Here is a 22906-nt window from a genome sequence, read left to right on the forward strand (position 1 = left end):
TTTTTTTTTTTGAGACAGAGTTTCGCTATGTTGCCCTCGGAAGAGTGCTGTGGTGTCACAGTTCACAACCTCAAACTCTTGGGCTTAAGCGATTCTCTTGCCTTGGACTCCCAAGTAGCTGGGACTTTAGGCACCTGCCACAACACCCAGCTATTTTTTTGGTTGCAGTTGTCATTGTTGTTAAGCAGGCCTGGGCTGGGCTTGAACCTGCCAGCCTTGGTGTATGTGGCTGGGGCTCACTGAGCTACAGCTGCTGAGCCTAGGTATTTTTAAAACTAACAACCAATACAAAGGATTGGTTTATTTATTGGTTTATCCTATTTAAAAGGATAATGAACAACACTAACTCCTTGCCTCTCTGTTAGCAGTTTTATAAATATGATAGAAAATATGGCTCCTCCCTTGGCAGGTCATGTGTCTGACCCCTGCCCTTGGTAATCATCCCTTGGCATGCCAATCTCTTGGCTTTCCTCCTACCTTCTGACCATTCTTTGTCAAAAAGTCTTATAGTCTGCACAAGAGTAAAACCCTGCCTCTACAAGAAACAGAAAATTAGCTGGGTAAGCTGGCGTGCGCCTGTGATCCTAGCTACTCAGGAGGCTGAGGCAGGAGGATTGCCCAGGAGTTTGAGATTGCAAGGAGCTATGATTGTGCCACTGCACTTCAGCCCAGGCAACAGAGTGGGAAGTCTGCATTGTAGTCTCTGCTCACTCTGCCCATCCCTCGCATGTTGCAGTCCCTCAGGATTCTGCAATGGATCGCAGAATTGCAACTCTGCTGATGGCTCTCACCTCTTCTCTGAGTTCCAAACTCAGATCCACTGGAATATCTCTCAGGTCCCTCAAACTCAATCCATCCAGAAGCCAGGGAGTCACTTTTCTCCTTCAGTCCCCTCACCCCCAACCTCTGCCATTTAATTACCAATTCAATTCTGCGTCCTAAGCTAGCTGCCTCTCCTTTTCTGCTTCCGCCTTAGTTCAGGCTTCAGTTGTCTGTTTGGATCTTAGCTTCAGTTGTTCAGCACCTGGTCTCTGGCATCCAGTCTGATCCTCTCACATTTAGCCTTCACACAGCTGCCACAGCACGCTTCTGCATAAGCCCTTCCGTGGCTCACCACCACTCACTGGGGAAAACCTAGCTTCCTCAACTCAGTATGAAGGCCTTCCGTGACTAGCTGCTCTGTTAGAAATAAACTCTTTTGCATCTGGAACATTGCAAGCTAGTTCATGCTTCCCAGCTTTTACTCAAGCTGTTCTCTCTGCCTGGAATGCCTTTCCCACAATTTCAGCCTGGGAAAGGAATAATCAATGGTCTTCTGAGTCTCAGCTCAAGCACCACTTTCTCTCTCAAGCCTTTCAGCCTTTCTTGTCCCCCATCCCTCAAAACAATCCCTCCCTTTGCAGACCCTACTTCTTTCAGCACATGTGTTAACTTCCGTGATCTGATTACTCACCCTCTAAACCAATGATTTTCAAAGGGTGTGCTATAAGAAGATCTTAGGTGTGTTGCAAACATTTTTATTTATTTATTTTTTTTTTTTGAGACAGAGCCTCAAGCTGTCCCCCTGGGCAGAGTGCCGTGGCATTACAGCTCACAGCAACCTCCAACTCCTGGGCTCAAGCGAGTCTCCTGCCTCCGCCTCCCAAGTAGCTGGGACCACAGGTGCCCACCACAACGCCCGGCTATTTTTTGGTTGCAGCCGTCATTGTTGTTTGGCGGGTCCGGGCTGGGGATTCGAACCCGCCACCTTAGGTGTACGTGGCTGGCGCCTTAGCCGGTTGAGCTATAGGCGCCGAGCCGCAAACATTTTTAAAGATCATTAATTAAATTATTTTCAAAAGAAGTTCAAAGCGCAGTAAGTATAGTCTTTTGTTTGTTTACTCTCTTTTTTTTCTTTTTTTTGCACTTTTTGGCCAGGGCCAGGTTTGAGCCCACCACCTCCAGTATATGGGGCTGGCACCCTACTCCTTTGAGCCACAGGTCACAGGTGCCGCCCTACTCTTTTTTTTTGATTGACAAAATTTAAGTGTGCTGTGGAAGTTGAACTATAGGTTCAAGTGTGCCGTGAGATAAAAAAGGTTGAAAAACACTGTTCTGGACTGTGAGCTTCTTGAGGTGCAGGGGATATTTCCTATTCATTTGTATCTTTAATCCTGAGGTAGCTCATCCAGGCCTGCTTTAGGTGAGGTAGCTGGCATTTGGGGCTGCTGACTAGCTTCTGATTATAGACTCTGGCCAATAAGAGTATCCCATTGGATAGAGCAGTTGGTGCAGGGGGTGGCGATTTGATGCAAGCCAATCAGAAGCCTTCTTTGGATCTGTCCTAGAGGAGGTGAATAGAAGGACATTTGTCCTTGAAGGATCTGAATCCCCTGCTGCTGGAAGTTGTTTCCCTCCACATGCACAAAGCCTGTCTGTAGTAGGAGGGAATACAGCCTGGTGGAGACCAGCAGAAATGAAAGAGAAAGAGCACCCTGGTATGTTCAATTCCCCTTCTTAGGCTCCTGGCTCCTCTGCAGTTCAGCTCTGAGAGCTAAGTTGGCAGTCTTCTAATAAGTCCCTTTCATTAAAGATAACAGCTGGGTTTCTGCCCCCTTTGACCAAAGGTTCTGACCATTTTGATAGGCTCACAGTTTGTTGAATGAAATTATGGGGAAAAAATCCCAAATCAATAGATGAAATAGTTCAATAAGATAAATGAGAAGGGTCCAAGGCCCCTAGGTTATACAGAGCCTGATATAACCACTCCTGTGGCCTCTTTCTTCCTCTCCTGACCACACTGATCCTCTAGCCTTGCACCCCTTCTCTCCTGGGATGGGATAGTATCAGCCACTTACATCTCTTCAGCACTTAATAGTTACAAGGTCCTCTCAGAACTATTTTCTCAATTGAGTCTTCAACTGCCCTACATTGGAGGCAGGTTGGGCTTCCTTATCTCCATTTTACAGGTGAAGAAACTGATGACCAGAACAAAAAATAACTGGCCCTAGAACACCTAAGAGGGCCGGGGCCAGGGCCTAAGAGGGCTGGGGCCAGGGCCTGCTGCTAACAATGATACATTGCCCTTCCACAGTCACTTCATGTGTTCCCCTCCCCACACTTTGCTCGCTGTCCACTAAGAGAAGAAAGAATGTTCCTGCTCCTTGGGAAGTGGAAGGACCTCCCTGGGCTGGGAGAGCTCCCAGGCCTTGTCACCCTTCTATGGGAATTGCATGGCTTTTCTTTTTTTTAAGAGTCTCTAATTAAACGGTAGAGTGCTATAGCTTCACAGCTCACAGCAACCTCCAGCTCTTGGGCTTAGGCTATTCTCTTGCCTCAGCCTCCCAAGTAGCTGGGACTATAGGCGCCCACCACAACGCCTGGCTATTTTTTTTGTTGCAGTTTGGCTGGAGTCGGGTTTGAACCCGCCACCCTCAGTATATGGGGCTGGCGCCGTACTCACTGAGCCACAGGAGCCACCCGGGAATTTAATGGCTTTAATAGGGTTTTCATTACTGTTAAAATGCATTTTCCCTCTAAATGAAACAAAATCTTAGTGTGTGTGTATATGTATATGTATCTGTGTGTGCATACATAGATGTGTTAAATTTGAGTTGCTTTTAAAAAATTCATTGCATCCTTTTAGGTTAAACAAAAACATAGTAAATTAGGAAATAAATACAGACACTAGTGAAACAAACTTTTAAAAAAAGTAGAAGTCATAATATATTATTCTTTCAGATGGTTGAAGTATATAGAGATTACATATGAATGTATTATATATAATAAGAGCATATAGTACATAGAATACATATGTAGAGTATGGGATCAGACAATTAAATTTGTGAACCCGTCTTAGAAAAAGTACCACATACTTCATTGCTGAATATTACTACAGTCACCTTTGAAGGATGCCATTGGGAAGCTGTGCACTAATGCCAGCACCTAGTCCACCCTTCAGAGCAATTTTGGAACTCTTTTTCTAGATAGTTATTAAAGCAGTTGTCTTATGAGGCCTGAAAATTAAGTTCATGAACTGATCCTAGAAAAAGTGTTTTGAAGGGTAGGCGAGGCGCTGGTGTCAGTGTGTAGCTTCCCAAAGGAAGTGATTCCAAAATGACTATAGTGATATTCAGCAGTGAGGTATGTAGCACTTTTTCTAGGATGAATTTGTAAACTTAATTGTCAGACCTTGTGTATGTGTATATATTCTACATTTCAGTGTGTGAATGAGTTTCAGATCCAAAAAGCAAAGTTAGAAGGGGGGGAAGAGGGAGATACCACAGAGAGGGGAGAAGGTTGGGAGGGACCCCAGGAGAATGGGAGGCAGGGGATTGTAATAACTCCACTTACTGCACAGGTCGGCCTTAGTTCAGCCTGGCAATCACCAACTGCAGCCAAAGGGGCCAGTAGGTGCCACTTTCTTCCCTTGGGAGTCTGCAGGGAGGGATGAGTAGATACTCATTAGTTGGGGGCATAGGGGCACCCTGGCAGTCCCTAAGAGCCCACAGAGAGCAGTCCCAGAAGTGGAAGAGGGCTTAGTTTCCTATCTGGAGCCTTCTCTCCCTGGGGAACCTGTGGGTCTGTGAGAGTATCCCAGAGTTTGAAGGCTGGAAGCATGTTTAAGACTCCAGTCCTTCTCTGGGGCAGGAATCCTGACATTGCAGAGAGGTTACCACGGCCTGCCCTCAGAGGGGAAAGTGAGAGAGTGAGGACATATGCAGTGGACCTTCATCTCTCTGGGGCTTGCCTCATGAGCCTGTTGGGCTTCACAAGGCTGCCTCCTATCCAGGACCATAATCCCCAGCAAGAGGTCAATCATTCTTGCCACAGGCCCCTACCTTGTGTTCTCAGGACCAGGGTCCAGGGTCTTGGAATCACATTCAGGGAACAACATTCACACTAGGCCATAACTCAAAGCATTGTGTGTTAAGATCTGCTCTCTCCATGCCCAAGCCCAGGTAATAGAAAATGACAAGATGCCCCAGTTTGGCCAGGGTTGTCCTCATTTTTGACAGCTTGTATCTGGTGGGCAGGTGTTCTGGGAACTATATCCTTGGCTATATATAGCTATGATTTATTGAGCTCTAGGCCCTCAATAGCATGTACATAGCAGGAAGCAGTACAGCAGCTGGCTAAGTCCTCAGAAGTTGTACTGTCTTGCTCTACTCTGGCCTCTGGCATCTGTGAGACCTTGGGCAAATCATTTAACCCCAATAAGCCTCAGGTTTTTCATTTGTAAAATGGGGATGGTAATTAATAGTACCTATATTATAGGATTATCCAGAGTATTGAGAAGCTAATGTGTGTAAAACATTTCCTACAGTGCTGGGCCCAGAGCCAGCACTCAAGATATGTGTTAGCTATTATGATGAGGATGTTAGGATGCCTCATTTAGGTAAGTTTATTAAATCATCAAATAAAATCCTCTCTTCCATGAGATTCTGGGGTTGATTATAAATGGCTGCCAACTTGGTCATTCACAGCACTTTCCACTTGCCCACTTTCTCCAGCTCACAAGCTTTCTTAACACCAGTGTAGAACCTAGGGTTGCCAGCTTTGGTGGTGACCTAAAATGTGCAGGCTCTCTCCCTACAATTTACTGTGGGCACGGGAGCCTCCCACAAGCTGGCTAGCTTGAGGCCCTAAGGAGATGCAATGGAATGCTGCAGAGTTGTGCTCTCCTGGCCTGTGGCTCACGCTGGGCATTAGATGCACATTCCCTCCTTACAGAGGAGGTCTCAGGTCTTCTCCATCCGTCAAGTCCCCAGGTAAATCTAATCACTCTGGGCAGAGGCTCCTCCCACCTGCCCAAATGGGAACGTAGAGGATGTTGTGCAGGAGTGTTCTCACCTTCTTGCTCTGTTACAGCCCTGGTCCTCAACTGCCCTCTCTTCCTCTTAACTCAGAAGCAGAGGCACCCAGGCCTTTTTTGGCCCATGGGCACTTCTCTGCCGATGGATACTTCCTCTGGACTGACTCACGGGGATGGACTGCCTGACAGAGCCTCTCTGGCTCTTCACCCACTTCTCTGGCCTGCTTGTCTGCCTTCTTAGTCAGCACCCTGACCCAAACCCAGAGTGTCCACACCTGCCTTGATCTCTTTCACGCCCACCATGTCTTACCTTAGGGCATGTCATTCCCAAGTTGGGAATTCTCATTTTGCGGAATCACAAGTAGAGAGGCAAAAAGTTTCTCTTGACTTAGTCTAGGCTCAGCTTGCTTTATCTTTGGCTTAGGGAAACAGCTGGCTTATCACAACCCTTGGGCCTAGCCCCCCCCTCCTAACTCCTGCCCACTGAGGTCTGTAGTCTCCAAAAGGACTCCAGCAGCTTTGCTCCCCACCCCTCATCTCTACCTTCAGCTCAGACACCCCAGCAGGGAAGTTGAGCTCCAAAGGCCAATGGCTCCCTCCCCCACCCTACCTGGGGTGAAGTGGCACCGGCTTCTCCTTGGTAACCAAGGGAAACTGACAGTGCAGTGGGAGGGAAGGATTTGCAGGAGCTTCTGGACCGCAGCTGCAGGAGCTAGAGCTGGGGGACAGCCTTTCTGAGAAGCCTGGGGCCCCAGGTCTTAGGGCCATTCTCCCCCACAACCTGCCAGCCGAGGTCCTCTTCCACCCTCCTCCTTCCCAGGCATCCTTTCCTCTCACCGGGACCCCCAGCCTCTGGTGCAGTTTGCAGACGGTGACTGTGGTGGTGGAGCACGGGTCATCTTCCCGCGAATGGCAGGGTGGGGGGCCTCCTGTGGGTATAGATCGCCCTCCTCTGCCACGGGAAGTGTGTGAGCCCAGGCGACAGCCGCCCGGGGGCTTTGGGCCTCCCCTCGTGGCAGGGGAGCTTGGGACCGGTAATGAAAACGGGGGTCGGGTATCCCCTCTCCCGGAGGTCGCCTCACCAGCTCCCTGGAGCCCAGCGTTAGTCTTCTCGCGGACCCAGCGCTGCCAGCGCCGGTCGTTAGGGACGCCAGCGTCGCCAGGGGGCGGGGCGGGTGAGGGAGGGTCGTCGCCCCTGCGCCCGGGACGCTCGGCTTTGTGGCGCGCAGAGCGCCCAGGACGTTTTCTCGGAATTGGCTGTGTGGGACCGCTGGACGAGCAGTGGGAACTCTGTGGCCTGCTTTGCACTTCTTGGGGGAGTGTTTGGGAATGGGGGGAGGGGGGCGGGCAGGGTTAGCGTTTGTCTTCTCGGTACCTTCTGTGTGGAAGTGACTGGGGCTAGGGGGTGGGGAGATGGCCGGAAATTGTCTGTGGAAGATGAAGGTGGAAGGACTTTCTCCAGGGCATCTGCAGGAATCACTGGGACTCCCCCCGTGATTTCTGTTGACCCCGAGCCGTGGGGTGGGGGGGGGGCACCTTCCACCCTTCTCCAGGCTATGTCTGGTTCCAGGCCTCCACAGTGCTCCTGCACACAGCCCAAGCCATGTGCCAACCCCCCTTCCAGTCCTAGTATGGCAAGGTGTGGTTGATGCCCCCATCTGGAGGGTAAGAGTGACAGACTTCAGTGGGTCGGCTAGTTAAAAAAAAAACAAACAGTCAGGCAGCTCCTGTGGCTCAAAAGGGTAGGGCACCGGGCTCCATATGCTGAGGCGGGTTCAAACCCAGCCCTGGCAAAAAACAAAAAAACTGTCCTTTGGGGGGAGTTGGGGGCGATGAGGGGGCTGGAGGTGTCATAGGAAGTCAGGATTTAGCTTTAATTTCAGCTGTGCTGAGGATTACTAGTTGGCTACCTTGGATAAGTTAACACCTCAGGTCCATTAACTCATTAACAAAAGAGGTTAACAAGCATATGGTTTGCCTGACCTCTGGTCTCCCTCTGACCCTGTCGCCTCCTACTATCCCAGCTTACTGCTCAGCAGCACTGGCCACCACCCACCTCCACCTCAGGGCCTTTGCACCAGCGGCTCCCTTAGCTTTTCCTGAGGTTTCCACGGGTTTCTCACCTCCCAGCTCCCTGCCCAGATGCTACCTCTCCATGAGGCAGGAACACCACCCCCGGCCTCCTGACCCCCATTCTCACTTTTTCACTACAGACCTCATCACTGACACCCTCTTCTTTGTCTTCATTGCCTGTTTTCTCCACTAGAAACAAGCTCCACAAGGGTAGGTTTGTCCATTTGTGCTTGCCACATTCTTGGTTGCTCAATTTATTAAAGATCACCAAGACTTAATTAAAACAAGAAATCATTGTTAATGAAATGGTGACACGAGAGAGGGTCTGCCCTGCTGCAGTGATTTTCACATAGCAGTTCTGGATCTTAGTAGTCGGGAAGTCCTTTGTCAGTGCCCAGGATAGCTCAGCATGCAGAGCCTATCTGAGCACTCATGCAATGAGGATGGTCCTGATTTGGATCCTGGTGGCCAATGTGAGAATTCAGACTGATGATGGGGCACCCATCCCAGGTTGCTGGGAAGGGAAAAGCTTGCTTCCTTCCTTCCTCCCTCCCTCCCTCCATCCCTCCCTCCCTCCTTTCTTTTTCTTTCTTTTTGAGACAAGATCTTACTCTGTTGCTCAGATTAGAGTACAGTGGCACCATCACAGCTCACAGCAACCTCAAATTCCTGGGCTTGAGCGATCCTCCTGCCTCAGTCTGCCCAGTAGCCAGGGCTACAGGCGTGCATCATTATGCTTGGCTAATTTTGCCATTTTCATAGAGATAAGGTCTCACTCTTAAGGTCTCACTCAGGCTGGTCTCAAGTGATCTGTACCTCATGTGATCCTCCCAAAGTGCTAGGAATATAAGTGTAAGCCACCATGCCCAGCTAAAGCTGCTTCTTTTTTTTTTTTTAAGTAAAAGAACCTTCTAGAGCTTCCTGTCCTCTGTGAAACTTTTTAAAATCACCTATGTCTTCACATTCACCAAGGGGGCAAAGGGGGTTGTATGGGTCTCTGGGCCCACTTCTGCCTTCCTCAGCCCATGTCTTCCTGTGTCATATAGGGCCCAGGTGGGCCTCTTTGGCTCAGCTGTTTGGCCTCCAGCCCCTAGTCCTCTGCTTCAGACTGTAGGAGTTCTGGGGCTTCTTTAGGTCTCCTGGCACTTATCTTTAGTCCATTTGTGTCCCTGGATGGGCCTGGGTCATAGCTGGCTAAGGGCATAGGCTCGGGCTGTACTGAGGGCAGCTTCCAGGTCACCAGTGCTTCCGATGCCCTGAGCCACCACTTGAGACCCCCAGGCCTTGCCCCTCATGTGATTGCACACTGCCAGTGCCCAGGCATCTGCTGTGAAGGTAGGCATGGCACCCTAGGGAAAGAATCAGAAGAAAAGATACACAGCGGCCCTCCCTGCCAGCATGCACTCAGGGTAACCTTGAGAGTAGAGTCACAGGTGTGGTTCCCCCTTCCCAGCCCAGCACATGGTAGGGAAAGGTCAGGTGAGGAGACAGAAGAATTGGCCTGAGAGGGGGTGGTAATTAGAGAACCCCATGGTGCCTTCCTGAGGGGAGGGGCTGTCTTTAGTGATAAGAGACTGCCCTATCCCTGTCCTGGAGTGTCTTGATACATAACCTTTATCCAGCACTGGCCCCCTTGTCTGGGAGGAACAGAAGGTATGAGATCAGAGAGCCAGACCAGAATGGATGGGGGCAGCGGGTTAGACGCCCACTTCTCTCACCTGGGCCACCTGACAGGCACAAAGCACATTCCCTGTGGGCTGGGGGCTGAGTAGGAGCACGGACGTGCTGGGAGCCTGCTTACATAGCTGCCGTACCACCTTCACCAGCACCTGGGCAAGGAAGACAGATGATGATCCTGTAGCTTCCCAACTCCCAGCTACCATTCCATCAGGACTTTGTCCTCCCCAGACCCTGGGGCAGCTTCCCTCTGCCAGAACTCACTGAGAGGGACTCAGCAGACACTGTGTCCACAATTAGAGGCTTCTTCGAGTGCCGCTCCAGCAGCTCCTGGGTTTTCTTTGCAGCCTGTGTGGGAGGAAGGGCAGTAGAGGGGTCAGGGTGAAAGGAAGGTTTCAACTAACCTCCACTTCTGAACTGGGCCGTAGTTTAACATAGTAATCCCCTCCCATCTTCTTCCCCTATACCCAGCAAGGGCTATCAGCTTTGAGAGGTGGCATGAGCTCTGCATCAGGTGGTTTCTTTAGGGGTCTCACCTATGTCCTTCCTCACCTCCCTTGCCTCTTCCCTTTCATCATAGCTCTAGGTCGCTACAAATAGGTCACTGAAGGTAAAAGGAGGAAGGTCGGAGCACAGATGGATTGAGAGGAGGCGGAGGAAGGGGGAACCACAGTCAAGGAGCAATTAGGGTTGAATGGTGGTAATCAAGTCAGTAGGCTCCCTGAGGGAGAGTTTGAGCCAGACTTGGGAGCTGAGGGAGGGACACAATTTGGCAGAGAAAAAAGTGGGGGAATGGCCTGGTAATGGCTCCCAGATGGCAGGAGAAAGAGGAAGCTGCCACCCACTCTGTCCCCATGTCCTCGCACAGCTTCTGACTCACCCCCATGTCCCAGCCCTTGAGGCTTCTCAGGGTGTGTGCTGGAGGGTCTCTGGGCATGTGGGTGCAGCCAATCCCCCCTTACCTGGCCCATCTCCAGCTTGCGGATGGCAGTGTTGGCATGCCGCTGTAACACCTTCAGTGTGGCCTGTAGCTCCCGCCGCTGCCACTGGGGCATCATAGTGGTATCCACTGCCTATGGCCACAAGCAGTGAATCACCCTTGCCCTTTCCTGAGCCATGGCTACTAGTTAGGGAACAGGAAGGCACCGACCCACCCTGCAGACAACCATCTGGGCCAGCTAAGAGCCCAACCCAACTGGAGGGCTAGGGAGCCTGCAGGAGTTCAGGAGGGCACTTGGTAGGGAACAGGGCCAGGAGGTGGGGGGAACCCCAGGGTGAGGGTGGGCCTCACATCAGTGAGTCGTCCCACATCTTTGGACAGCTGCTGCGCTGCCATCACATCCTGGTTGCCCCGACTCAGCCGCTCTGCAGCTGCTTCCACCTCCTGGGCCAGACTCTGCCCCAGCTCTCGGGCCTGTGGGGAGGGAACAAGGTGGTCAGGAGTACCAGGTTTACACTCCCCACCCAGGACAGGGGCTCTCAACTCATTGCTGATTTGGGCCAAATAAGAAATATCAGGATAGGGTGGTGCCTGTGGCCAAAAACTGCAAAAAAAAAAACAAAAAAAGAAAGAAAAAGAAATATCAGGGTAATCTGATTGCAGTAGTTTACATCTGTAATCCTAGCAAGAGTGAGACCCTCTCTATACTAAAAATAGAAAAATTAGCCAGGTATTGTGGCAGGTGCCTTTAGTTTCAGCTACTCAGGAGGCTGAGGCAAGAGGATTGCTTGAGGCTAAGAATTTGAGGTTGCTGTAAGCCATGACACCATGGCATAAGGTGACAGAGTGAGACTGTCTTGAAAAAAAAAAAAAAGAAAAAGAAAAAGAAATATCAGAACCAACCAAGGCACCAACACCAAATAATCAAACAGATGCCAGCTGCCAAGAGTCAGTATGCTACTTTGGGTATATATGAACCCTGGCTCTGCTGCTAGGCATCTCTGAGCCTAGGAACATCAGCTGTGTGTGTTCTCGGTTCCCCACCATACTCAAAAGTCTCCAGGGCCCACTGGTGTGCTGACCTGCTGGGCCTGCTCCCCGGTGACAGCCAGCAGGCGGGTGGTACCCTTGGAAAGCTGGCGTTCCCCGGTGATAACCAGGTCCCTCACAGCTCCTGTGCGTAGCAGGTGCCTATGGGAAGAAAGAGGGAGGAGAAAGTTGCGGAGATGATGAGAGAGAAGGGAGAAGCCTAAGCCCCAAACCAAGGGCTCGTGGCTCCAAATACCAAGAAGGGGTAAGGATCCAGAGCCTAAGGTCCCAGAGCCAGGGCAGAACAAAGAGCAACTCACGTCCCACAGCATAGCTCCACAGAGGTCTGCAGTGCAGCTTGGGAGGCTGGGTCTAATGCCTGGGCCACTGGCACCCCCACTGATACCACCCGTACAGGGTCTGGGTAGACCTGAGGTCAAGATAGGACAGGCTTGTTAACTTTCAGAGAAGGAGGAGGAAGCCGCTGGGTATGCCTGAAGGGGTCAGGCGACCTCAACCCGAAGGGCACCCTCAACTTACCTCATCCAGAGAGCGCAAGCCAGGAACTTGGGCAGTGAGTGCCAGGGCTACCTCCTCCATGTACACAGCCTCATCCTGCCCCACGACCTCTTGCACAGTGCGCTCTACTGCCCGGAGCTGCTCTGAGGTCAATGGGGCCTGGTGGTGTGGGGAGGAAATGGATAGATCGCCAGGCAGTCAGTCCCATGCTTTATGTTAAAAAGCAGTTGATGCTCACTGAACTATTCCCAGGTTCTAGAACAGTGGCTAGTGGTGGAGCAGACAATAATTTCCCAGAGAAAGCCTCCTGGGAGTTGGGCCTATTGGAAGCTGTAGGCCTTTCACTAGGTATGAAAAGTTGATTTAAAAAAAAAAAACAACCAGAAGGTGGCTCTGGATAGGGAGCTTGCAAGGGGCAGCCCAATGGAAGAGAAATACAGGATGGCAAGATGTAGGAGCAAGGAGTAAGCAGGTAAGATGGAGACTGGAAGGGCTTCCTGGAGGAAGGATTTCTGCTAGATGTGCAAGGAGGGGAAGGAGACAAAGGGTAGAGAAGGGAAAGGATGGCATAGTTTATGCAGGAATAGCTTGGAGCAAGGAAGGTGGGTGGCTGGAAGTGAAAGGAGCACCCTTGCTAGAGACCTTCAGAATCCTGCAACATAAGAACTGGGAAGGACCCAGACACTTTCTGCCTGGACTCCTCACCAGTAAAGGAGACTGAGGGGAAGGGACTTGCCCCAGGTCCCACAGAGAATGGGTGGCAGTGCTGGACCCAGAGACTGATCAATCCTCCACAAAACTCCACAACCCCCCAAAGACTGTCTCTCTTTTTTTTTTTTTTTTTTTGAGACAGAGCCTCAAGCTATCCCCCTGGGTAGAGTGCTGTGGCATTACAGCTCACAGCAACCTCCAACTCCTGGGCTCAAGCGAGTCTCCTGCCTCCGCATCCCAAGTAGCTGGGACCACAGGCGCCTGCCACAACGCCCGGCTATTTTTTGGTTGCAGCTGTCATTGTTGTTTGGCGGGTCCGGGCAGGGGATTCGAACCCGCCACCTTAGGTGTACATGGCTGGCGCCTTAGCCGGTTGAGCCACAGGCGCCGAGCCGACTGTCTCTCTTTAAGGCTGTCACCGCACATGAAGCTTATCTTTCTGTGCCTGGCTCACCTGGGTGGCCACATCGAAGCGCAGTCTCTCAGGATTGAGATGGGAGCCCCGCTGCTCTGTGCCAGGGCCCAGGGCCTGCTGCAGTGCCCAGCTTAGCAGGTGGGTGGCTGTGTGCTTCTCCATGCAGCCCAGACGCCAGGCCTGAAATACTTTTGTCACCTAGGGTCCTGGGTGAGGGTGGGGTGGGGGAGTGGGGAGAGTGGAGCTTCAGGGTGTCAACAACAGTTGGGGAAAGGTCCTTACCTTATCCACATGCAGCTGTACCTGGTCCCCTACTTGCAGGCACTCAGGGGCTATCACCTCATGTAGGATGAAGCCCCCACAGACCTGGGCCCGGGTCACTGGGAACAGCACATCCTGGAGTAGGGCAGGGGCCAAGGTGCTTGAGTGACCACCTGTCCCTCTCCTTGGCTCCCACTCAGGCTTAGGTTTTTCTCCCATAGAAGTTAGACTCTCTGGGGGAGGGGAAGTGTGGAGGGACACTCACCTGTTGCCCTTCCCGCACAAGGTAGCCACGGTCTGAAGCTTGACCTCCCTGTTCAGCATAGAAGTTGGTCCTGTCCAAGAGCAGACCACAGTGCTGGCCTTTTCCCACAGAGGCCACAGCTGTCCCATCCTCTGTATACAGCTGTAGCACCTGGGCCTCACAGGTGTGGAACTCTGCCAGGGTACAGAATGGTTGTCACTGCTGGGGATGTGGGGCTGCGCCTCAAGGCCCACAGGCCTGGGGCTGGGGATACGTCCAGGGGGGCTGCAGCGGACCCTGGTGGCTGCCTTGGGGAATGCATAGGGGTGTGTAGGAGCCATCTTTGGATGTCTTTCCCAATCAGGGTCAAGCTTGCAGTACCAGCCTCAGTTCTGGTTCTCACCATAATCCCCGTTGGGTCGCAGGGAGTAGTTGTACTTGGGGCTGTCATCAGTTGGGGGCACCCCTCGACGCTGCAGATCCCCCAGCGCGTGGATGTTAAGCCGCAATCCCTGATCCTGAATGGGCTCTGCCTGCTGGGCCCGGTGCTGCAGGGCGAGTGTGTGTAGGGAAGAGGACACAGAACGCAATGGGCCCTGTCCCTAACAAACAGTTGGGTCTCTGGAATAAGACCTCTGGGCTTGGCTGGCTGCTGAACCATCCATCGTGCAGGGGCCTCAGGGTCAGGCCTCCCTGCCCTGGAGGGCCCCTCTCTAGGTGTCTGCTCTTCTGTTTAGCCCTTTCCCAGCTAGTGTTCCTCTTTACAAGCTGCAGCCTGAGGTCTTAGAAAGCCTATCCTATCACCTTCATAGCTGAGGAAACTGTCAGCCACTTGATTCCACTCAATTGCTGCAGCTCTTCCCCCAGGAGCTAGGGGCTAGGGAAGGAGCTAAGGTGTCCCAACAGAACCCAGCATGAGGCTGCCCCAGACTGTACCTGGGCCTCCTCCTGGGCCAGCCGCTCCAGCCCAGCAGAGTCCAGCTGTACCCCTTTCTCCTCCAGCATCAGCTCTACCAGGTCCAGGGGGAGCCCCAGGTTGCCAGACAGTGACAAAGACCAGGCCACTTCAGCTTTGAGGAAGGAAGACAGGATGTTATGGAGGGGTGGGGAGAAAAAGTGAGGGAGAAGAGACAGGATTTTTCTAACCACACAGACGTCACCAGACGCTAAGCACAAATGCTTCCTTCCCATACTGGTCAGTCCCAGAAGTCAAGTCACTTTCAGGTTTTGTGCTCAAAAAACAGAGCTGGGGGTAGCCACCCTGGGCACACGTTATTTCAAAGGAGGGCAGGATAAACCCCCCACAGACACGGAGCCAACTTTGGAAAGCAGGGCCAGGGCTCACTGGGCAGTGTGGAGTGGGGAAGAGGCAGGGTGGTGTTCCTGCTACAGAGGGGTCTGGGTGCTGAAGGAGAGTACAGGGAGAAATACTGGGTGGAACCAAGCCCTTCAATGTAGGCTAGGTACCCCACTCACCAGGGAATACATCGGAAGGCCCTAGTTGCCTCACGGTCCGATCGATGATCTGCCGACCCCGTTGCAGGGAGGCCAGGAAGGCCTCCTCGTCCTCTGACACCAGCTTGGCTATCTGAATCCCAAGAAGGGAAGAAGTGGAGCTGGGTTTCCTTGAAGGGAGATCCTCACTCCCTGACTCTCCTATCACCTCCTCCCTTCCCCTTCTGAATCCAGTACCTGGGCTGAGTTCTTCTGCAGTTCCGGATAAGCATCTCCCTGGAGGAGGTGGGGAGGTGGAGAGGCCTGAGGAGGTGCAGAAGGCAACCAGCCCACTCTCCACCTCCCCACCCTGGGCATCCCCAAGGACACTTGCCCTGGAGAATCAGATACACTGAGGGACTGGGGGAGGGACCCAAATGGGGAATCGGTTTTCTTATGGGGTGGTGTATACGCAGAAGGGGGTCACAAAGCTAAAGGCTCAGCAGCCTAGGCCTGGAGCCCCCAGATGACTCCCTGCTTCCTGTAAGCAAGTACAGCTTTCTCAGCCTGCTGACAGCATGCTGGCTGGCCGCATAGGGTGGGGGAGCCCTGGGTGCCCAGTCTGGGGGCACTGTCTGGGCTTAGCAGTAGGTTCCTTGAGTGCCCAAGAGGCCCAGAGGAGGGAAAAAGCTCTGTCCTTACCAGGGTCTCCACCACTACAGGCACCAGGCTACCTAGGAAGCCAGGTGGTGCCTGCAAGACCTCTGTAGAAAACCGCACTGCTCGACGGAGGATACGACGAAGAACCAGCCTAGAGGGGTTCAGAGCCCAGGAGTGAGCCCCCAGCAACCCCTAGTCAGCAAAATGGGGAGTGAGGAGGACGAAGTTCCAGAATGTGTGCTCCCATGCCAAAACTTCTCCTTCCCCTAGGCCTGCTACCAGCTCAACCCAACCTTCCTCTTCTTTTCCTTCCCTCCTCACCCCTGCAACCCACAGCACCCCTGGTCTTCTCTGTAGCCCTTCCAGACTCACGGGGCACCTGACATCCCAGGGGAGACACCATCAGCGATGCAGACACTGAGTGTGCGGATATGGTCAGCCACCACGCGGTACGCCATATCTGTGCGTGCCTCATCTGCTACCCCTACCCGGCCCAAGTAAGGGGGTGCCTCACAGCCCTGGAAAGCAGGAGAGAAGGAGAATGGTTGCTGGCCCTGCCTGACTTGGCCCTGGGGGATTATCTCTATCACCTTTAGGGCCTCCTCAGCCCTAAGATGAATTATATCCAGAAGGGTCCTGCCCATCTGGACTTTAGGCTGAGAAGCCTCACAGATGAAGAAGGGTCAATCCCTGCCCTAATGGGCTCACACTCAGCACTAACAATCATCCTATCTGTGATCATATACTGAATATCCACTATCAGAATGGGGCAAATACTTGTACAATTTGACATCTAACTCCCAAACAGCTGGTTCTGAGAGGTATTAGTCCTTGCTTTAAAGAAGAGGAGACCAAGGTCAGAGGAGTTAAATGAGAGAAGGCCACACAGGTGGCCTCAGAGCAGGTCTGAGATCTAAACCAGGCCTGTCAGACTCCAGTTCTGCCCCAGCCTCTACCATCTTATGGGGCACAAGGAGGGAGGCTGTGCGTACATGTGAGTGCTCCAAAGCAGAGAGCTCCATTTGCTCAGTTCCTTGAGCTCCCCCATGTAGAGTTCGATTTGCCCAGCTCCTTGAGCTCCCCCATCTCAGCAGGAAGTCATGTCATTGACTGTGTTGCTGAAGTCAACAACCTGGGAGGCATCTTGGATTTCTCCTGCCCTCCCTATCCAATCCATCAGTGGGTCATTTTGCTTCTACCATGAGATCTCTCAAATCAATACTTTTCTCTATTTCCTCTAACACAGCTGAAGTCACACCCTATGATTTCTTGCCTGGACTGATAATAGCCTCCCAATTGGTTTCTTAGCTTCTATACTGTGTCCCTCCAGCTCATCCTCCACATAGCGAGAGGAGATTATGCCCCTCCCCAGTTAGAGCCCTTCTCATCACACTTTGCATAAAAGCCCCACTTTGGATTTTAAGGCCCCTTAAGATTTGACCCCTGCCTTCCTCTCTATGGTAGACTATTTGCAAAAGTGGTCCTTTCCTGTGCTCGTGCCACGTTGCAATATATGGCATGACTTTACAATAGAAATAGAATCTATTTCTCCATCCCTGGATCTGTGCTGGTTTTATGACTTGCTTTGGCTAATAGAATACAGTGGAAACAACACTGTTTTGAGCTTAAGCTTCTGCTCTCTTTCTTGGAAGTTTGCCCAGCTGTGATGTAGACAAGCCTAGGACAGCCAGCTGGACAATGACAGACACATGTCCCCATTGCCCCCAATTCCCTGAACTGACAGTAAGCCTTAGAAGAAGAGCTGCCTTGCAGCTGACCACAGATGTATGAGCTCACACAAGATCAAAACAATGATCCCCCTAAGCCCAGCCTAAACTGCTAGTCCATGGACTCATGAGCTAAATAAGCAGTTGCTGGTTTAAACTACACAGTGTTAGGGTGATAGTTATGCAGCAAAGGCTAACTGACATACTCCTACTACATTCCATGGATTCTACTGTAGCTGGCTGCCTGCCTTTTTGTTCCTGACCCATGTCAAACCCTTACCTGCCTCAGGGCCTTAGTACCTGCTGTCTCCTCTGCCTGCGACAGTGGTTCTCAACCTTCCTAATGCCGTGACCCTTTAATACAGTTCCTCATATTGTGGTGACCCCCAACCATAAAATTATTTTTGTTGCAACTTCTTAACTGTAATTTTGCTACTGTTATGAATCATAATGTAAATATCTGATATGCAGAAGACCCCCCTAAGAGGTCGTGACCCACAGGTTGAGAACTGCTGCCCTGGGATAAGTCTTCCTCTTTCTTGGTGAGAAAGGTCTTTTCTTAGTGAACCTTTCCCAAACATCTCTTCTAAGATTTCTCTTACCCTCCTTCCTCCTAATTATTATCACTCATGTTTACTGCTTATTCACAATCTGTAAGCTACTATCTTTTTCTTTCTTTTTTTTTTTGAGACAGAGCCTCAAGCTGTCACCCTGGGTAGAGTATGTGGCATCACAGCTCACAGCAACCTCCCAACTCCTGGGCTCAAGCGAGTCTCCTGCCTCAGCCTCCCAAGTAGCTGGGACCACAGATGCCCGCCACAACACCTGGCTATTTTTTGGTTGCAGCCGTCATTGTTGTTTGGCGGGCCTGGGCTGGATTCGAACCCGCCACCTTAGGTGTATGTGGCTGGCGCCTTAGCCACTTGAGCCACAGGTGCTGAGCCCTATCTTTTTCTTTAACACATTATTTATTGCCTATTTCTCATGCTAGTAATTTCTGTGATCTTTGTTTACTGCTGTGTCTTCTGTACCAAGCACAAAGAACGTAACACAAAGTAGGCACTGAACACAATTTTTTGAACATGTGAAGGAGGGGAGGAGTCAGGAGCAACATTTAGTAACAAGCAATGAGTCCTAGTCTCATGCTTGACATCCTGGGATCTTTAGGTGGTTATTATCCCCAGATGATGGGGACACTTTGGATTCTCAACAAAGACAGAAAGCAATGGGGCTGAGTACTGGTGATGAGGTCAGAAGGGCTTCTGGAAGGGAAAAGGCAGGCTCACCTGGTATATGGCATGGAGCAGTGGGGAAAAGAGGTCAGTGTCGTAGGTGGAGTGTTTGCCTTGCAGCACAGCAACCAGTCTTTCCAGGCCCATTCCTGTGTCCACATGCTGCTGGGGCAGGGGTTGTAGGCTTCCATTTGTCTCTCTGGTCAGGAGAAGGTATGCAAGGTGAGGTGCCCCTCTAAGGATTACAGGTGTGAGGCAGATGCCCCAGGTGGAGTAGAGGAATGAGGAGAGAAGCCCAAGGGGACTGACAGTGGGAAGAACCAGACAGTGTGCTCCCCTCCCCCAGTATCAGATGATGATGGCCTTGAGTCCTGTCCTTTCTCATAGAGGTCTATCTCTACTCTCACCCCTTTCTCAGGCCCCTGTCTAGACTCTAGATATCCTCTTCAGGGACAGAATTCTTTGCCCTTAGAAAGAGACATGTTAAGTAAGAAGAGAAGAAATCCTAGAGATCATCAAGTTCAACTGCATCATATGATAAGAGGCCATGGAGCAGCAATGACTTGTTTAAACTGTTGTAGGCAAGGCTGGGTGCAGTGGCTAACAACTATAATCCTAGCACTCTCAGGGCAGAGGTGGGTAGACTGCTTGAGCTCAGGAGTTTGAGACCAGGCTAAACAAGAGTGAGACTCCATCTTAAAAAAAAAAGAATAGCTGGGCATTGTGGCAGGCACCTGTAGTCCCAGCTACTCAGGAGGGTGAGACAAGTAGATCACTTGAGCCCAAGAATTTGAAGTTACTGTGAGCTATGACACCATGGCACTCTACCATAGGTGACAAACTGCCACAGGCAAAGACTAGGATTAATCCAGTTATTATCTGAAAAATGTTTAGAAATGTGCCTGGCATACAGCAAGCACCACTGAAGTGTTTGTCTTTATAAGAATGGATCAGAGTCTACTGACTGCCACCTTTTCTACTTCCAGCTAGGGATTCTCTTCCTGCTTCAGTACTCTACTACCTGTTGTGTTGCATGAAGACCAGATTCCAAAGCTCCACCAACTGGGGGGCTCCCACTCCACCAGCCAGGTCATAGTGGATCTCGGTACAGGGCCCACAAGGGCCAGTCTCCCCCATCTCCCAGAAGTTCTCTTGTGGGCCAAAGGAAAGCACACGATTGGCAGGTACCCTGGAGAGAAAGGCAGGTGAGTGATGGGAGATGGAAAGACCCAGAAGCTGAGACCCTCTCTGCCCCTCCTTCAAGTCACTGCTCAGCAAGAGGAGGAACAGGGCCGACCCCACAGTATCCTGGGATATACTGAGATGCTGCAGACCAGTGCTGGTAGTCTCTGTTTTCCAGTTCTCCTGCCCTCCAGGAGTAAACATAAGGAGAGGGTTGACTTACCCTAAGCTGAGCCAGATGTCCCTGCTCTCCAGGTCTGGCTGCATCCCTGTCTTGGGGTCACCACCAAAGTAGGTGACCCAGAGCCTCTCCTCAGGGATCCCATAGACCTGAGTGAGCAGTTCCCAGGCCATGCTACAAGCCTCCTCCTGCAGCAGAAACAAGCATGGGGTGAGAGGAAGGTGCATGAAAGGAAGGCCTCACTGAAGTGCCATTCAAGCCACATGAGTTTGGCCTTCAGCTTAAGATGAAACCATTTCCATTGCTTATCTTGTTCCCAAATCTGTGATCATTTCTGCCTCAGAGTTTTTTCCTATCAGGAAGCTTTCTCTCTATTCTAAATCTTATCTTCTTTTAAATCCCAGAACAAGTGTTATCTTCTCCAGGAAATTTTCTACCCACCCTAGCCTGGGGTGACCTTCAACTCTAGTTAGGACATTAGCATTACTGTCTGACCATTTATTCTTATAATTTTTGACCAGCTATTACACAGGAGGCACAGTCTCTGCCCTCAAGGGACTTACAAGGCACTCTGGGAAGTGAGAGACAATTGCTCTTATACATGCTCAATTAGCACTTTATCTCTGTATTTGGTAGGAGGCTCTGCCTAAGCCTGTGGTTCTCAACCTTCCTAATGCTGTGACCCTTTAATATAGTTTCTCATGTTGTGGTGACTCCCAACCATAAAATTATTTTCGTTGCTACTTCATAACTGTAATTTTACTACTGTTATGAATTGTAATGTAAATATCTGATATGCAGGAGGCCCCCAAAGGGGTCATGACCCAGAGGTTGAGAACCAGTGGCTAAGCAGATAGGGCAGTGAAGACAAGACGAACCTTGACTCCCTTCTCAGCTGATCACTGACCCTTTCAACCCTTTCTTAATTCCAGAGCTCCATAGAGACTCACCTTAAAATATTCACCCCCAAAGGCCCAATTGCCGAGCATCTCAAAGAAGGTATGATGAGAAAGGTCTCGGCCCACATCTTCCAGGTCACTATGGCGCCCTCCAGCTCTCACACATTTCTGGCTGTTGGCCACACGTCGGAAGCCTGCCATCTCGCTTCGTGGGTCCACGGTCCCCAGAAAGATTGGCTTGAACTGGAGGCACATGAAGTGGGGAGGGAGGGAGGGATATCCCAGTTCCTCAGAGAATGGAAAGATGAGGGGTGGTACTAGGGACGTCTGTTCAGACTGAAGGCTGACTGTGTTCCCAGTGTGGTCTCGGTCTGGGGGGGAAGGGGGCACCTGGGAATCTGTGGGTAGCCATCTCTGGGGGGGGGGGAGAAGTGATAAATACATCACGAATCAGAGACCCTCTACTAGTAAATTAGGCAAAATAAAAGAAAGAGGAATGTATTGGTAACTAGAAACAAAGCACTGAAAGGTGGCATCTACCATCTTAGCTTCATCGAATACACCCAATAACTTCAGGGTACAAAACTGAGACCACATTTAGTAGGGATCACAGCCTCTAAGGTTAGCTTACCCTCCCTTCCCCTCATCGTACAGATAAGGACAAAGATGTCTAGAGAAAGTAAGTGGTTGGAGAATGGTGCCAGCACATACGGTAGTAGGTGCTCAGTAAACATTTATTTAATGAATGAGTTATTTTTACTTAAAGAATGAATAAGTGAAACCAGACTTCCCTCACGTTTGCCCCCACAGGCCTCCAAACCCTCCGTTCCCGAACCGTATCAAGCCTAGCTCACAAATTCCCATTCAGGTCAAGCCATCCCCAACCCCTAACTATACCCAGAGCCCCACCCCCAATCATTTTACCCAATCATGCGCCGCCTTCTTTCCCCTAAATCTATGGGCTCCGCCCCTTGTTTCTTTTGCCCAACCCCGCAGCGCCTTTTTCACCGGAAAACTCACAAACCCCCGCCTCCCAAGCACTTTTGACTCAGCCCCCACCTGGTTCATGCCTGCGTTGACGAAGAGCAAAGTAGGGTCGCCCCGGGGCCGCACGGAAGCGGAGGGCACTAGCCGGTGGCCATGGCGGTCCCGAAAGAAGCTCAAGAAGGCGTCTCGCACGGCCGAGGCCTGGGTTGGAGGGGGCTTGGATGAGAGCGGCCGACGGTTGGGTCTCCGCCATGGAGACGACCTTTGAATGGCCCGCCGCAGCCGCTCCGCTGCAGCTGCCACCGACGCCGCCATCTTAGCTGCGGGCAATGACTTCGGGAGTCAAAGAGTGACGTGAGAAGGAAGCCAGTCGTTTCCTACAGCGGCCCCTGGCGATGGGAGGACTCTAGGCAACCGCCGCCCGGGTAGAAGTGATTTGGAAAGGACGCCATCTGAATGTGGCCTAGCACTATGCTTGGCACATAGTAGGCCTTAATTCATTTGGTATTAAACAGATATAATTTGAATATTCATAGGACCAACTATGTGCTAGGCTATGTGTTAGGCATTTAGGGTGCTTCAGTAACACAATTAACAAAATGCTCAGTCCACTGATGTTTGTATTCTAGCCATAATTATTATTATTGATTTGGCAAGGCTACAAATGGAGTTGCAATGAACAGGTATGGGTTCAACTTCGTGTATATGTTTCGTGTGTGTTGAGGGAAGAAGGTAGAGAGTGCCAAAGGAATATCAACATTCATTCAAGAGAAATTCAACAAATATTTATCAAATACTTAGTACGTGCTTGGCACTGTTCTAGGCACTTGCCAGTTCCCTTTACCCTTGGCTGTTTTGTCCTTAGGGACTAAAGCAGGAGTCTGTAGGAGATACAGGACCCAAACAGCATTGCTGTATTATTTGCTTGATAACATTTAGTC

At 51.1% G+C, this 22906-nt stretch overlaps 1 protein-coding gene across 1 annotated transcript; it reads right to left on the minus strand.

Moving 5' to 3' along the window:
* Nucleotides 1-9013: 9013 nt before the first annotated feature.
* On the minus strand, nt 9014-22456 carry AARS2 (alanyl-tRNA synthetase 2, mitochondrial). Its single transcript, XM_003789233.3, has 22 exons — nt 22038-22456; nt 21030-21221; nt 20122-20267; nt 19738-19905; nt 18771-18915; nt 16130-16275; nt 15800-15908; nt 15356-15394; nt 15140-15251; nt 14600-14733; nt 14067-14211; nt 13685-13857; nt 13441-13554; nt 13198-13338; nt 12054-12191; nt 11834-11943; nt 11567-11675; nt 10836-10958; nt 10507-10617; nt 9809-9892; nt 9586-9696; nt 9014-9216 (listed from the first exon to the last, which is right to left on the minus strand). The coding sequence occupies exons 1-22, from the start codon at nt 22278-22280 to the stop codon at nt 9052-9054; spliced, it is 2958 nt and encodes a 985-aa protein (XP_003789281.1). The 5' UTR covers nt 22281-22456; the 3' UTR covers nt 9014-9051.
* Between the last annotated feature and the right edge of the window lie 450 nt (nt 22457-22906).

This window comes from Otolemur garnettii, unplaced genomic scaffold, assembly GCF_000181295.1.
Source record: "Otolemur garnettii isolate 467f Iridium unplaced genomic scaffold, OtoGar3 scaffold00031, whole genome shotgun sequence".
In the NCBI taxonomy this organism is placed as follows: Eukaryota; Metazoa; Chordata; class Mammalia; order Primates; family Galagidae; genus Otolemur; species Otolemur garnettii.